The 17,969-nt window shown below is 35.4% G+C and overlaps 1 protein-coding gene across 2 annotated transcripts in view; it reads right to left on the reverse strand.

The window, feature by feature from the left end:
- FSTL5 (follistatin like 5) overlaps positions 1-17,969 on the reverse strand; it is a 741,602-nt gene that overhangs the window by 138,585 nt on the left and 585,048 nt on the right. For both annotated transcript variants that reach the window (XM_027597352.2, XM_027597351.2), the window contains exon 10: positions 14,103-14,237. In XM_027597352.2, the coding sequence (XP_027453153.2) occupies positions 14,103-14,237 (135 nt within the window). The remainder of the gene's footprint in view (positions 1-14,102; positions 14,238-17,969) is intronic.

The following is a 17,969-nucleotide window of genomic DNA, read 5'->3' on the forward strand; positions in this document are numbered from 1 at the left end:
TTAGCCCGGACTCACAAGGGTGGGGCAATTCTGCCTCTGGCAAAGACATTGGGAACCACAACAACAGGCCCCTCCCCCAGAAGATCAGCACGAACAGCCCCAAGCCAAGACCAAGTTTACCGATCAAGGAGAACGGGAGAACTCCAGCTCTAGGGGAATACTGCACATAGAAGTCATGGCTTTTGTACCATGATTCATTAGTTTTTCAAAGTTAATTTTTTAAACTGTTTTTTTTTTAATTTTTCTTTTTCCCTTTTCAACCAAAATCTTATCAATCCCTTTTTAAAAAAAAACTTTTTATTTTTCATTTTTAGAGTTATATTTTATCCCTTCATAGTAGTTACCCTTATTTTTGGCATATATAGATAAGTTGTTCTCTCTTTAAAATTTTGAAATACAGTTTCTTCTAACAGATCAAAATATACCCTAAATCACTAGTGTATGGCTTTGTTCCCGTCTCCTGCCTGATCACATTCTCTCCCTTTTTCTTTCTTTTTTTTTTAATCTTCTAATTTCATTTTTCAAACAACTTCTCACCTTACCAATTCCTTTTATAAAATCTTTTATAATTTTCATCTTTACAGTCATCTTCCATCCCTTCATTGTATCAACCCTTATTTTGTACATAGATAAGCCTTTCTTCCTTTAAAATTTTAGCAGGCACTTTCTTCTAACAGACCAAAATACACCCAAAGTCTAATGTGTGGCACTGATCTATGCACTAGCCTGATCATATTTGATCATATTCTGTTTTGTTTTGTTTTGTTCTGTTTTTGTTTGTTTTTATCTTTTTCTTTTTCCTTTTTTTTTCTCTTTCTTTTTCTTTCTTTCCCTTTCTTCTCCCCTGGTTTCAGGTCTTTTCTGATTTGTATAGAGTATACAAATATATATATATAGAGAGAGAGAGAGGAAACAGGCATCAAAATCCACGAGGCACAGAGAACCCCTCTCAAAATCAATAAAAATAGGTCAACACCCCAACATCTAATAGTAAAACTTATGAGTCTCAGAGACAAAGAGAAAATCCTGAAAGCAGCTCGGGAGAAGAGATATGTAACCTACAATAGTAGAAACATTAGATTGGCAACAGACCTATCCACAGAGACCTGGCAGGCCAGAAAGGACTGGCATGATATCTTCAGAGCACTAAACGAGAAAAATATGCAGCCAAGAATACTATATCCAGCTAAGCTGTCATTGAAAACTGAAGGAGAGATAAAAAGCATCCAGGACAAACAAAAAGTAAAGGAATTTGCAAACATGAAACCAGCCCTACAAGAAATATTGAAAGGGGTCCTCTAAGCAAAGAGAGAGTCTAAAAGCAGCATACACCAGAAAGGAAGACAGAGAATATACAGGAACAGTCACCTTACAGGCAATACATTGGCACTAAATTCATACCTTTCAATAGTTACCCTGATGTAAATGGGCTAAATACCCCAATCAAAAGACACAGGCTATCAGATTGGATTAAAAAACAAGACCCATCAATATGCTGTCTGCAAGAGCCTCATTTTAGACCCAAAGACACCGCCAGATTGAAAGTGAGGTGGTGGAAAACAATTTACCAAGCTAATGGACACCAAGAGAAAGCTGGGATGGCAATCCTTATATGAGACAAATTAGATTTTAAAACAAAGACTGTGATAGGAGATGAAGAAGGACACTATATCCTACTTAAAGGGTCTATCCAAAAGATCTAACAATGGTAAATAATCTATGCCCCTAACATGGGAGCAGCCAATTGTATAAGGCAATTAATAACAAAAGCAAAGAAACACATTGACAACAATACAATAATACTTTAACACCCCCTGACTGAAATGGACAGATCAGAAAGCAAAGGATCAACAAGGAAATAAAGACCTTAAATGAAACACTGGACCAAATGGACTTCACAGACATATTCAGAACATTTCATCCCAAAGCAACAGAATACACATTCTTCTCTAGTGCCCATGGAACATTCTCCAAAATTGATCACATCCTAGGTCACAAATCAGGTCTCGACTGGTACTAAAAGATTGGGATTATTCCCTGCATATTTTCAGACCACAATGCATTGAAACCAGAACTCAATCACAAGAGGAAAGTTGGAAAGAACTCAAATGCATAGAGGCTAAAGAGCATCCTACTAAAGAATGAATGAGTCAACCAGGAAATTAAAGAAGAATTAAAAAAATTCATGGAAACCAATGAAAATGAAAACACAACTGTTTAAAATCTTTGGGATACAGCAAAGGCAGTCCTGAGAGGAAAGTATATAGCAATACAAGCCTTTCTCAAGAAACAAGAATGGTCTCAAATACACAACCTAACCCTACACCTAAAGGAGTTAGAGAAAAAACAGCAAATAAAGCCTAAACCCAGCAGGAGAAGAGAAATAATAAAGATCAGAGCAGAAATCAATGAAAGAGAAACCAAAAGAACAGTAGAACAGTTCAACGAAACTAGGAGCTGGTTCTTGGAAAGAATTAACAAGATTGATAAACCCCTGGCCAGACTTATCCAAAAGAAAAAAGAAATGACCCAAATCAACAAAATCATGAATGAAAGAGGAGAGATCACAACCAACACCAAAGACATACAAACAATTATAAGAACATATTATGAGCAACTCTATGCCAGCAAATTAGATAACCTGGAAGAAATGGGTGCATTCCTAGAGATGTATCAACTACTAAAATTGAACCAGGAAGAAGTAGAAAACCTGAACAGACCTATAACCACTAAGGAAATTGAAACAGTCATCAAAAATCTCCCAAACAAAAGTCCAGGGCCAGATGGTTTCCCAGGGGAATTCTATCAAACATTTAAAGAAGAATTAATACCTATTCTCCTGAAACTGTTCCAAAAAATAGAAATGGAAGGAAAACTTCCAAACTCATTTTATGAGGTCACCATTACTTTGATCCCAAAACCAGACAAAGACCCCATCAAAAAGGAGAATTACAGACCAATATCCTTGATGAACATAGATGCAAAAATTCTCACCAAAATACTAGCCTATAGGATCCAACAGTACATTAAAGGATTATTCACCATGACCAAGTAGGATTTATCCCTGGGCTGCAATGTTGGTTCAACATCTGCAAATCAATCAACGTGATAAAATACATCAACAAAAGAAAAAACAAGAATCATATAATCCTCTCAATAGATGCAGAAAAAGCATTTGACAAAGTACAGTATCCTTTCTTGATCAAAACTCTTCAGAGTATAGGGATAGAGGGTACATACCTCAATATCATAAAAGCCATCAATGAAAAACCTACAGCGAATTTCATTCTCAACGGGGAAAAGCTGAGAGCTTTTCCCCTAAGGTCAGGAACACGGCAGGGATGTCCACTCTCACCACTGCTTTCAACATAGTATTAGAAGTCCGAGCCACAGCAATCAGACAACAAAAAGAAATCAAAGGCATCCACATTGGCAAAGAGGAAGTCAAACTCTCACTCTTTGCAGATGATATTATAATGTATGTGGAAAACCCAAAAGACTCCACACCAAATCTGCTAGAACTCATACAGGAATTCGTAAAGTGGCAGGATATAAAATCAATGCACAGAAATCAGTGGCATTCCTAAACACCAACAACAAGACAGAAGAGAGACAAATCAAGGAGTCGATCCCATTTACAATTGTACCCAAAACCATAAGATACCTAGGAATAAATTTAACCAAAGAGGCAAAGGATCTGTACTCAGAAAACTACCTATAAACCACCCTATAAAATACTCATGAAGGAAATTGAAGAAGACACAAAGAAATGGAAAAACGTTCCATGCTCATGGATTGGAAGAACAAACATTGTGAAAATGTCAATGCTACCTAGAGCAATGTACACATTCAATGCAATCCCCATCAAAATACCATACACTTTTTTCAAAGAAATGGAACAAATAATCCTAAAATTTGTATGGAACCAGAAGAGACCCCGAATAGCCAGAGGAATCTTGAAAAAGAAAAGCAAAGCTGGCGGCATCACAATTCCGGACTTCCAGCTCTATTACAAAGCTGTCATCATCAAGACAGTATGGTACTGGCACAAAAACAGACACATCGATCAATGGAACAGAATCGAGAGGCCAGAAATGGACCCTCAACTCTATGGTCAACTAATCTTTGACAAAGCAGGAAAGAATGTCCAATGGAAAAAAGACAGTCTCTTCAACAAATGGTGTTGGGAAAATTGGACAGCCACATGCAGAGAATGAACTGGACCATTTCCTTATACCACACACAAAAATAGACTCCAAATGGTTGAAAGACCTAAACGTGAGACAGGAGTCCATCAACATCCTAAAGGAGAACACAGGCAGCAACCTCTTCGACCTCAGCCACAGAAACTTCTTCCTAGAAACATCGCCAAAGGCAAGGGAAGCAAGGGCAAAAATGAACTATTGGGATTTCATCAAGATAAAAAGCTTTTGCACAGCAAAAGAAACAGTCCACAAAACCAAAAGACAACCGACAGAATGGGAGAAAATATTTGCAAATGACATATCAGATAAAGGGCTAGTATCCAAAATCTATAAAGAACTTATCAAACTCAACACCCAAAGAACAAATAATCCAATCAAGAAATGGGCAGAAGACTTGAACAGACATTTTTCCAAAGAAGACATCCAAATGGCCATCAGACACATGAAAAAGTGCTCAATAGCGCTCAGCATCAGGGAAATCCAAATCAAAACCTCAATGAGATACCACCTCACACCAGTCAGATGGCTAAAATTAACAAGTCAGGAAACGACAGATGTTGGCGGGGATGTGGGGAAAAGGGAACCCTTCTACACTGTTGGTGGGAATGCAAGTTGGTGCTACCACTCTGGAAAACAGTATGCAGGTTCCTCAAACATTTGAAAATAGAGCTAACATACGATCCAGCAATTGCATTACTGGGTATTTACCACAAAGATACAAATGTAGTGATCTGAATGGGTACGTGCACCCCAATGTTTATAGCAGCAATGTCCACAATAGCCAAACTGTGGAAAGAGCCAAGATGTCCATCGACAGTTGTATGGATAATGAGATGTGGTATATATACACAATGAAATATTATGCAGCCATCAAAAGAAATGAGATCTTGCCCTTTGCAATGATGTGGATGGAACTGGAGGGTGTTATGCTGAGTGAAATAAGTCAATCAGAGAAAGACATGTATCATATGACCTCACTGATATGAGGAATTCTTAATCTCAGGGAACAAACTGAGGGTTGCTGGAGTGGTGGGGGGTGGGAGGGATGGGGTGGCTGGGTGATAGACATTGGGGAGGTTATGTGCTATGGTGAGTGTTGTGAATTGTGCAAGACTGTTGAATCACAGAACTGTACTTCTGAAACAAATAATGCAATATATGTTAAGAAAAAAAAAAGAAGATAGCAGGAGGGGAAGAATGAAGGAGAGTAATTTGGAGGGGGAGACGAACCATGAGAGACAATGGACTCTGAAAAACAAACTGAATGTTCTAGAGGGGAGGGTGCTGGGGGGATGGATTAGCCTGGTGATCGGTATTAAAGAGGGCACATTCTGTGTGGAGCACTGGGTTTTATGCACAAACAATGAATCATGGAACACTACATCAAAAACTAATGATGTAATGTATGGTGATTAACATAACAATAAAAAATTTAAAAAAATAGTAAGTAAAGGGGCTCCCGGCTGGCTCAGTCATTAAAGCATGGACTCTCAATCTCAGGGTATTGAGTTCAAGTCCTATGTTGGGTGTGGAGTCCACTTAAAATTAGAAATAATAATAATAATAATAATAATAATAATAAAGCAATAAAAATAGGAAGTAAATGAAGACTAGAGAGTTAATCAATTTTTCTATATTTCAGAATATGCTCTATTTTCAAATTGTGCAATACCGTACTCAAACTGTTTATGTCTAAAAAGACCATGTTTTAATCTATTTTAAGATCCTTTCTTCTACTTGTTTTCAGTTTCTTATCTTTTTATTTTTTTTAACAAGTTTTTATTTAAATTCTACATAGTTAACGTACAGTGTACTCTTAGTTTCAGGTGTAGGTAATCTGTCTGCGACATCTGTCGCTCCATTGATTGCCAGGGTTGATTCCTCTGATCTGACTGGCTAGGCACCCGTCCCTTTCCTCCCTCTCTGCTACATGCACATCCCTCCTAAGCTGCACACTCAGTGGAAAAGGATGGCCTTATTAATAGAGGAGGACTCTTCTTCGGTCAAGGGTATAGAAGTAGCTACACTCCCCTGCTAGAACCTCCGAACAAGTTCTCAAAATCCCAGGCGCCTGGGTGGCTCAGATGGTTAAGCGTCTGCCTTCATCTCAGGTCATGATCCCAGGGACCTGGAATCGAGTCCCGCATTGGGCTCCTTGCTCAGTGGGGAGTCTGCTTCTGCCTCTGCCTCTCCCCCTGCTTGTTCTCTTTGTCTCTCTCGCAAGTGAATAAAGTCTTTAAAAATAAAAAATTCTCAAAGTCCCTTACCTCTACTTCCAAATCCTTCTTAAGCATTTACAGATCTTTTGAAATATTTGGGTACAAATGGCTACATTTTATCATATTTCTAAAGTCTGTGTATTGTTAATTACAGTCATTGTATTTTTGTAATATTATTAACTTACATTAGCATTATATATTTATATAACTTGTTCATTCAAATAATCTTGTTGTAGGCTTAACAATTTAAAATATTGTTTTAGAGAATCTTATAATTAATTTATTTCATAATTGTCAACCAATATTAATTTATTGAAGTTAATTCTAAAATAAGGATGGTTGTAATGACCCAATATTTCCAAATATAATGCTGACAGTGACAATGATAAAAGTAAAGTTGTATATTCTATTATAATATATTCAGACATTCTATTCCAATACTTACAAGAAGCTAGATTAATCATATTCTTTACTAAATCCTAGCAAGGTGTGCTATAATCTGTGCTCAGTGCTTAATGCAGCCAGTAGCTTAAAAGCTTTCAATAGCAACCTACATTCAACTGCTTTCCATTTACCTTAATCCTGAAGATGAATTATTATCATCTGGGAATTGAACTCCCCTTGGGAATGGAAATGTGTTAAGTGCTTATGCCACTTGCAAGCTGTTTTCAAAATGAATAACATTTACCTCTACCTAAAACCCTCTCATATATTTCATATCATCTCCTACTCCTGTTACAATCCCCTATGGCCCATTTCTGGTCTTCTTTACATTTAAATCCTCCCTGTATATCACCCCATTAAATCTTAGTTATCAAACCCTATTCTTAATGTCTGTGTAGATGAGATTATGTTGAAGCACTTTTTTGTAGTTCAATTTGTCACATGAGAAAACTTCCAGTGAGGTTTGTTGACAAAGTTGGGCACTCTAACTCAAGGTTTTCCAATTCAAAGTTTAGGTTACAAGCAAACATAAACTCCTTAGGCATATGATGCTTTGCATGAATTGTTCACTCAACGGTATCATCCTGCTGCGAAATGTAATATGAGGAAAAAAACGTGATTGATACTCCTATGACTGCTCTATTATGTAGAAAATAATGGATGATTGCTCTCAAGCTGTAGCTAAACAAAGTAAGACTGTGTTGTGTCATTTAGTCCTAAAGTTTTCTTTCCCCATGTTTATTGCTGTCTATATGGAATTCAATACCTCTCTTCTCTGCATCTTTCAAAAAAGAAAACAGAAGAAGAGCACATTACATAAGAATTTAAAAAATGTAATAGGAAAATAAATTGACTAATGTAAAGGGAAATAAAGTGTGGCTTTTGCTTTCATTCTGTGACAAAAGTGGACTCTGGTGACAAGATATTATTTAAAATATCTTAATAGCTACATTAAAGAAAAAATGTATCTCTAATCACTTGGGTCAAGTTGTTTTAATGTAAAATGAAATAGTGATTTTTGTATTTGGATATGTAATTACATAGATGTCCATATATACTCATCTCTCTCTCTCTCTCCCTCTTATCTCTACATTCATCTCAATATCTGTATCGATCTCTATTTGTCTCTATGTATCATTCATTTTAGAAACTCTAATTTCTAACAATTACTAGATTCTCCAGAGTTTTAAAAAATAACTTTTGTCAGGCACCTGGGTGGCTCAGTTGGTTAAGCATCTGCCTTTGGCTCAGGTCACGATCCTGGAGTCCCAGGATCGAGTCCCACATCGGGCTCCCTGCTCAGTGGGGAGTCTGCTTCTCCCTCTGACCCTCCCCCGTCTCATGCTCTCTCTCTATCTCATTCTCTCTCTCAAATAAATAAATAAAATCTTTAAAAAAATAAAATAAATAAAAAAATAAAATAAAAAAATAACTTTTGTCAGTGTTTCTAGCAAGGAATAAATAATTATTTTCAGAAAATAAGCATAAAGTGGAGGAAGAGCTACTTTACATCTAGCACTATGGAGAGTGCTTTGTAATATCTACACAGAAATCCCTTAGTGAGTTAATATTCATTCCAGATCATTACAGATAAAGAAATAAAAGCTCAGCGAGGTTATGTAATAACTCCAAATCATAGAACTATTATGTGGTAGAACAATGACTCTAACTCATGTCTAATGGCAAAGTTCATGCTCTTCTACTATGGCAATCTTCTTTTTTGGGTACATGTTGTATCCCATCACTACTGAAAGGAAAAATGACCTATGAATTTATTTTTGGTGAATGCAGACAAGTCAGTAATTTTTTAATAGGTGCAAATAAGAAGAGTAAAGTCATTACTGATGGCTCTGTGACTTTTTCCTTTGACTATTTTTGAAAATATCTATCTATCCAAATGCACATTGTATAACCAATATTGGTCTTTGTCCATGGAATTGCTAGAAGAGAACCCAGAGCAATCCTTAAGAAGTAGGTTACATAAGGCCATAGCTTTCTTTAATGTGATCTCGACTTGATTTTGGTTTTGTTTCTGTTGTACAGGATTCTGACAGTTTATTGAGTACTAGGAAACCCACCAAGGAAAACTGTCTGCTACCACTTAGACATTCTTACATTTCAATTTCTTCTTTTCTGTAGCTCCTAATATTCTGCTAAATTTACTTATTTAGTATTCAGATTTTAATTATGAGCATATAATTCTAAAAATGGATGTGTTCATATCAACAACTATATATATATGTATATATATGTGTATATATATATATATACATATATATGATATGTTCTAAATACCCAGTGTAGCAAGTTTATGAAAACAGACTTAACAAAAATTAAGGGTGTTTACTTAAATGAGAGGTAAATTTGTTATGCCAAAGAATCTGGATTTGCATGCCTATAAAAGAGTTGAATATAAACATGAATTAGTAACGCTTGAGACTTTGGGGTTACAGCTAAAATCCATTAATTTCTTTGCCAAGATCAATGTCATGAAACATTGCTGTTTGTTTTCATATAGGAGTTTTATATTTTCAGGCCTTATGTTTAAGTCTTTAATCCATTTTTTTTTTTTTAAGGATGTTGCAGTCTTTTTTTTTTTTTTTAATGATTTTATTTATTTATTCATGAGCGACAGAGGTGGGGAGAGAGAGAGAGAGAGAGAGAGAGAGAGAGAAGCAGAGGGAGAAGCAGGCTCCCAAGGAGCAGGGAGCCCGATGCGGGACTCGATCCCAGGACCCTGGGATCATGACCTGAGCCGAAGGCAGACGCTTAACCATCTGAGCCACCCAGGCGCCCAAGTCTTTAATCCATATTGAGTTGATTTTTATGTATGGTGTAAGATCAGGGTCCAGTTTCATCCTTTTACATGTGGATATTCAGTTTCCCAGAACCATTTTTTGAAAAGACTGTCTTTTCTTTAATGTATATTCTGATGCTCTTGTTGAAGATCAGTTAACTGCACATTCATGGACTTACATCTGGGCTCTCTGTTTTATTCAATTTGTCTATCTATCTGTCTTTATACAAGTGCCATATTGTCTTATTTACTATAGCTTTATATATATTATTTGGAATCAGCAAGTATGATGCCTTAAGATTTGTTCTTTCTCAAGACCACTTTGACTATTCTGGATCTTTTATTGTTCTATATGAATCCAGGTCTTTTTTACTATTTCCATTGAAATAGACATTTCCAAAAAAGTCCAAAAAATTTCTATTTTCATTGTTTTTTTTGATGGAAATAACATTGAATCATAGATTGCTTTGGATAGTAGGAGCATTTTTAACAATATTTGTTCTTCTAAACCATGAGCATGAGATGTCTTTCCATTTATTTTTATCTTAAGTTTCTTTCATTAATGTGTAAGAGTTTTCAGTGTACAAGTCTTTCACCTCCTTGGTGAAGTTTGTTCCCAAGTACTTTATTCTTTTTGATGCTATTATAAGTGAGATTGTTTTCTTAATTGACTTTCAGATATCTCATTTTAATTTAGAGAAACACAACAGATTTTTATATGTTGATTTTGTACACTGAAACTTTACTGAATATGTTTATTAGCTCTAACAGTTTGTTTGGGGAGCCTTTGTAGGTCTTTTTATTTATACATTCATGTCATCTGCAAACAGACTATTTTACTTCTTCTTTTCTGATTTGAATGCTTTTTTTTTTATTTTTACTTTTTCTTGCCTAATTGTTATGGCTAGGGCTTTCAGGGACATGTTGAATTGAAATGGTGAGACTGGGCATCTTTGTCTTGTTCCTGATCTAGGAAGAAGATTTCCATTTTTTACCATTGAGTATAATGGGCTTGTTATACATGACCTTTATTATGTTGAGGTACATTCTTTCTATGTGTAGTTTGTTGAGCATTTCTATCATGAAAAAGTGTGTCAAATATTTTTCTTCATCTATTGGGTGATCAAGTGGTTTTTACTCTCATTCTTTTTTTTTAATGTGCAAATGACATTTATTGATCTGCACCATTTGAACCATCCTTGTATTCCAGGGATGAATCCCACATGACCATGGTGTATGATCTTGTTAGTGTGCTATTACAGTCAGTTTGCTAATATTTTGTTGAGGAGTTCTGTATCCATGTTCACCGGGGATATTGGCTTATAATTTTATCAAAAGCATAGGGAACAAAAGCAAAAATAGACAAGTTGGACTATATCAAACTAAAAAGTTTCTGCACAGGAAAAGACACATCAAGAGTGTAAAGTCAACCTATGGAATGTGAGAAAATATTTTCAACTCATATGTCTGATAAGGGTTTAATTTCAAATGTATACAAGGAACTTCAATAACTAAATTAAAAAAAAAAACAACCTAATTTAAAAAAAAATGGGAAAATGATTTGAATAAACATTTCCTCAAAAGAAGATCTACAAATGGCCAGTAGGTATATGAAAGGTGTTCTACCTCACTAAGCATCAGAAATGCAAATCAAAACTGCAAAGAGATATTATTTCACACCTGTTGGGATGGTTATTATCATAACAAAAGATAAAAGCATTGGCAAGGATGTGGAGTAATTGGAATTTTGTGCCCTGTTGGCATTGATGAAAAATGGTGCAGTCACTATGAAAAACATAGAGGCTCCTCAGAAAATAAAAATGGAACCATCATACGATTCAGTAACCCAATTTCTGGGAATATATCCAAAAGAACTGAAATCATGATCACAGAGATATCTGCACTCAGACATTCACTGCAGCAACATTCACAATAGCCAACATATGGAAATAACTCAAATATCTATTGACAAATGAATGGATAAAGAAAATATTGTGTATACATACAGTGGAATATTATTTCACCTTAAAAGGAAGGAAATCCTACCATTTGTGACAACATAAACGGACCTGAAAGACATTATGCTAATTGAAGCAAACCAGTCACAGGAACACAAAGACTATAAAATTGCACTTATATGAGTTATCTAAAAGAGTCAAAATCATAGAAACAAAATACAATGGTGGTTGTGAGGTTATGTGGAGGAGGGAAAAATTGAGTTGTTCAATGGGTATAAAGTCACAGTTATACAAGATGAATAATTTCTGGAGATCCATTATACAACCTAGTGCCTATAGTTAACAATAAAATGTCATGCACTTAAAAACTTAAGAGGGTAGAATTTATGCTGTGCTCTTACCAAAATAAATGAATTAATTAAGTTAAAAAATGAAATCTGTTAGTTTCCTCTCTCTCTTTTTTTTAAAGATTTTATTTATTTGAGAGAGAGAGAGAGAGAGAGAATGAGAAGGGGGGAAAGAAGAGGGAGAAGGAGAAGCAGACTCCCACTGAGCAGGGAGCCCCAACGTGGGGCTTGATCCCAGGACCCTGGGATCATGACCTGAGCTGAAGGCAGATCCTTAATTGACTGAGCCACCCAGGCACCCCCTAGTTTTCTCCCTTTATCCTTGAAAATGTAACATAATTTAAAAACATAAGGAACATCTATAAATAACTTATATCCAGACTTAGGAACAAAACACTCCAAATCTTTCACTTGTATTATTTCTTATAAGATGACTTTGAAAGTTCTATAAATATAGATGTAGTAAGGCCTGCTTTGCTAAAACTTATAAAAAATGTTATTTCTGATTTTAATAGCATGCTAACATATAATCTCAAAAATTATTAAAATGTATTATTTAGACCTAAGTGCTTAAAGTAGTAAGTAAAATAAAATAAAAACATGATTTCAGAAACTGTTTATAATTAAACAAACACATTCATATGACTAAATTTATGAATAAAATTATATTAAATCTTCCTCTAAAATTGTCCTTAAATTTACATGCTGGTAAATAGTGACTCACTCATTAAAGGAACTCTGGCTAGATGTTTTAATGCTGTAACTGGGGAGACGAAAAGTACTTTACCAACATTAAAAGAAAATCAGAATAGAGAGTTGAAATTAAAATCTGTGTCACAAATGTCATCATTTGAGACCAAGAAAACCAAAGTATCCAATTACTTGTCACCTAAAATTATTTTTTAACAGAAAGTGAATTGCAAATTGGTATTTAGCAGAAGTGTATAAAAGGAGTAGACAAATTATGGTGGACCTTATCCAGGTCATTAAATCCATCTTTCTTTTCTGTTTTTCTACCTTAAGAATTTTCTTTTTAAATATTTGCTTGTAACGATCGTTGTCCTAGCCAGACCAAATATAGACAAAGATACATTGGTAGTCAGACCTTAGATAAGGTCCTTCTTTCCCATTGGCTCCACTAATATCCACGTGTACTCATTGATTTAAAGAGAAATAAGATTCCAAGACAATGCTTTAACCTTGTTCAAAAACTTGGTTCAGAGAAATAAGCATGCCAAATTAGAGAGCCCTCCAAATATCAGGGCCCTTCAACAAATTAGATTAATAAGACTTGTAAATGGATATAACAAATCAGACTGAGGAACAAGGACAATAGTCATTCCAAGTACCTCCAGACCCAATCCTAAAACAGCCATACAGTGTCTGTGGGATTTTCCATAGAGAGCTCATTTGACACAGGCTCTAAGAAGACTTTGAGTTCCAAGCAATTCAGCTGTAACTAAAAATCCATCTGTAGCATCCTTACCCTATCCATATCTCTTTCACTAAGTAATATTTTTTTTAAAAAAGAATGGCATATATTGTTTTCTTATTACATCATGATACAACCAGGTAACATGCACGTACAGCAATGGCAAAGGATTTCTAGCCCTGGGATTGATGTTGGAGCCAGGGCAGTGAGGGTCTTACAGTGGCAATCACCAGTGCCTACTGCAGAGATTTCTTAAGCGGTACGGCTCGTGGGCCACCGACTGCAAGGCAACTGACAGAAAAAGAAAGATATTAATTTATTACACCTATAGGATGCCTCTTTGCTGTATCTTGGGACCTTGAAATCCCCATGTCATTTGGAAAAGGAATTTTGCGGGGAATTTAAATTCTTGTACAGGTGAATGGGAAGACAGGACCTGAAACATAGTAGGCACACTTGCAAAGGAAACAAAATCATTCTAGTGTTGTTTTAAAAATTTCACAAGCTTGTTTAATTCTTAAATCTGATTTTAATACTTTAGTATTCTTAGCTTTCCTATGCATGAAACTTTAAAAAAAAAACACATTGTTCATTTCGCGGAGTTTTCTGGTGCTTTCGCTTTTTGAAAAAAGCCTAATTGTAAAGTCGAGTACAACGTGTGCGCGCATGTGTACTGTGCATATAAGTGGTCAATACATACGGGTCTTTCTAGCAGAATCTTCCACAAAAAGAGAAGAGATGTCTTCATCCACTCCTGCTTCATTCTTTGCTATACAAGTGTATGCTCCTGTATCTTCATAGCGCACATTGCTTATATGAACCTCACTGCCATTTGCTGAAAACAGAAGGCAAATGCAACTTGTAAACCACAATTTCAGTTTTGGTACAGCGCTTTCTGATTACACAGTCAAGCAGTTCTCTTAGCTTGTCCTAATTAAACTATTTTCCTTCCTACCTCCATGCTTTGGAGGCATGCCAAATTATTACAAAAGCATTCAAGTGTTTCATAAACTGTGTTGTCATTCTATTACAGAGAGCCCAAAACTCTATGTCAAATGCACACGTTTCATATTTTATCTTTATTTCCTATTTCCCACATTTCATTACGTATTTCATATTGATAACTCTAATTCCATTTGTATATTTATTTTTAGTATTCAGAATCCACTTTGCCCTAAGCTTTACAGAATTTTAAAGTAATAGCAATATGGTTTATATATAGGAGAATACGGCTAAAAAGACTTTTCATAAAGAAATTCAGTGAGCTACATCACGCGAGTATAGTACGATTGCCACTTATCAGGTACATTATTGAACCAGTATTATATATCTGTAATTAGAAGGTAAGGAAATTATTAGGTAAGGAAAACGGAAAGATAATAACACATGATTTGTCTGCAAGATTTGTCTTTTGCCAGAAATATACATAAAGAATATTATAATATGGAAATTGATAAGTTAATGTATAATAACCAAAGGATTGAGGGAATAATTAGCTCAACTTTTAAATCTTGGTAAAATAATTTCTTAAGCTAAACCCTGAATAACAAGTTGCTTTCCCCAATGTGGATACCAGGGTAAAATTAACCACCAACTCTATGTTGGAAATAAACAATGTGCTTTTATATATATTATTTCTTAATTGTCCTAAATAATACATAATTATCAGAAGCACAATCAGAGACTCATAAAATGATCTTAAGGAAATCACTCAATTCAAAAGATAAGGGCTGGACACTTATCAGACTCTAAAATTCAGTGTTTGTTGTGCTCATTTGCTTAGGTTTCTTTTTTTTCTTTTACTTCATTTTCATTCTTTCTTTAAGCGATTCTGTGTGTGTTTGTTTCATATTATCCAATCACAAGAATACCATGCACCACGTGCGACAGAAAGTAATATGACTTTTTAAGACAGATGAGGGACAAAATAATCCATACGCCTGTTTGGGGAAAGAAGGTCGAAAACTAATGGGAAAAAGAACGTGGGAATGCCAGGGGCTCTCAAGGGATGTGAATGGGATCTGGAAAGGCAGTGAGTGTCTGGGGAGGAAGAACCCCTCAGATAACCTGAACCTTTCTCTCACTTTACAGATGGTAATGCATATCTCCATGGCCCCCATCCATTGTTGAGAATCACTACTCCAAAACAGAGGTTGGCCGTTTTGGGGTGTGGGGTGTGGGTGTTTTGTTTTGTTTTGTTTTGTTTTCCTGTTAAAGGCTGGGTAAACATTTTATGCTTTGTGGGCCATATAGTATCTGTGGCAGCTACTCACCTCTGCCATAGCAGCATGAAAGCAGCCATGAACAATATTCTAAAACATGATGGTGGCTGTGTTCTAAAAACAAAAACAAAGCCCCCCAAATGGCTTTATTCACAAAACAGGCAACTTCCCAGATTTGGCCTGTGGGCCTTAGGTTTGCAGACCCCTGCCCTAAAAGATAAGGAGTGAACGATGTATTTAAGCCTGCATCAGCTTCTTGTTTTGCATGAACTATGGCTCTCTCCAAAGAACATTCTTTCTCTCAAGACCCACACACTTAAGCTAAATTCTCTAGATTTTTTTGAAATATCAAAGTCAATTTATTCCTTCTTCAAATGTTCTCTTCTCAATATTGTTATATGTTCTCCTAACCTTTATGCTTTGTCTTCCTCCTTCTCTACATAATCAACCATTTCTAGATGTTTTCGACTCTATTGCCAGAACTAGCAATTCCCTCATCCATTTATCATTCTGACACATATGTCTTACTAACTGCCAAAACTAGAATAAACTGACATATCTCTGCACTTAGTGTCTCTGCATCTCGTTTTTTGAGTACATTGAGATGACTGCATAAGCAAATTTACAAATTTTCAAATTCAGAGTTTTCAGTGTGCAGGATGTTCAGTGCTACTTGGTATTCACTTCACTTGATCTTTACAGATACATGCCTTTCATTTCCTGCTCCGTTTTTAGTTCAAATCTTTACTCTGTTTGATGTTTCCCATCCTAACTTCTCACCCTAAGCAAGCGACCTTGTTTTTAAATCATGAAGTGCATACATGTAATTAGCAAGTAATCCCAAATCATTTTGCAGTATATATGCTTATTAAATCATCACATTTTACACCTTAAACTTACACAATACTCTGTCACTTATATTTCAATCAAAGCTGGGAAAACAAGTAAAGCCAACTTCCTATCCATCTACATCTTCACATTTATTTACTTCTCAAGGGAAACTCTCTTTCTTTCCAAGGAAAATCCCTTTTCTTCCTGATTTCTACAATTATTTGGTCATCCTTCCCCACCTCCATTATCTGCACATCTTTTTCTTTTCTAGTATCTCCCCAAATTGATGCATTATCTAAGAAGAAAAAAATATCTTCATTAGTCCTAATCCTTTCCATCAACAGCAACTACCTTTTCTTTTGTCCTCCTTTCAAAATCTGGAGAGATTTTTATACTTTCTTACCTCCTTCTCATTTCTAAAACCACTGAAGACTGATGGCTGTGAATACTGTTTTTTTCTAAATGTCAAAAGGCCAAACTAATCACCTGACCTATGAATATATTTCAGTGACTTTCTTTGACCTTTCTATGCATTTGGCATTGTTGAACTCTTTCCCATACTTCGCTTTCTCTTCTTCCGTAGGATCACCTTGTTCTCTTGTTTGTTGCTGATTTTTAGTCTCCTTGTGTTATTTATCTTGACTTGCCTTCCAATTAAACATTTTGCTCTTCTAGGATTTTGCTGCCTCTCATTAACATATCAACCCATCCATTGACGTATTCACTCCATGCCTAGACTTGGACTGCACATGTAAATGTTAACTAAGCATTTGTTGAGTAAACGGATAATGAAACAACTATAGTATTTGGTAACATGTCATCACATGGAATTTAACATGCCTATGCACCCAGATTTATCTCTTAGGTCCTGCTTCCTACTCACTTTTCATTTGTCACATTCTCTCAAAACTGCAGCTTTTTTCTCACTTTTAAAAAATGGTAATAGCTACTTGACAAAGGCCCCCACTCTTTCACTATTGAATCTGGAGTGTAACCAACCCCCCAAATGTGCCTTTCTGTATATTCCTAGAAGCAAAGATATAACATGCTCGTCTAATATGGTTTACTGCTATTAAATGGGAAGAGATGACAAAATCAGAAACTAATTAGAACTTTCTTCACTTTAATTTCTGTTAATCAGATCAATCCTTTTCTATGATTATAGGCACTAAAGATGTAATTAGTAGATGTAAACACGTAAATTTGTTGGGTTTACTTCTATTAATATAGAGATTTATAGGATCTAGGTTGTAAATGTCACAATTACTTTCATATGTCATTTTTTACTTGCAAAAATAAGTTATTAAATATGTCAAAAGATTTATTTAAAAACAAATATTGGAACATTCACTGTTAAAGTGGAACAAGTGAAGTCTATGCTTATACAAATAATGCAAAAATGGAAATAACATTCACTTCTAGCATGAATTGACAGAATTTAAAGCATACAATAAAGAATATAATGCCATGCAACAGATACTCACTCCAGTAGAACAACTTGTCATGTTCTACGC

The sequence above is a fragment of the Zalophus californianus genome, chromosome 2 (genome assembly GCF_009762305.2).
Source record: "Zalophus californianus isolate mZalCal1 chromosome 2, mZalCal1.pri.v2, whole genome shotgun sequence".
Lineage (NCBI taxonomy): Eukaryota > Metazoa > Chordata > Mammalia > Carnivora > Otariidae > Zalophus > Zalophus californianus.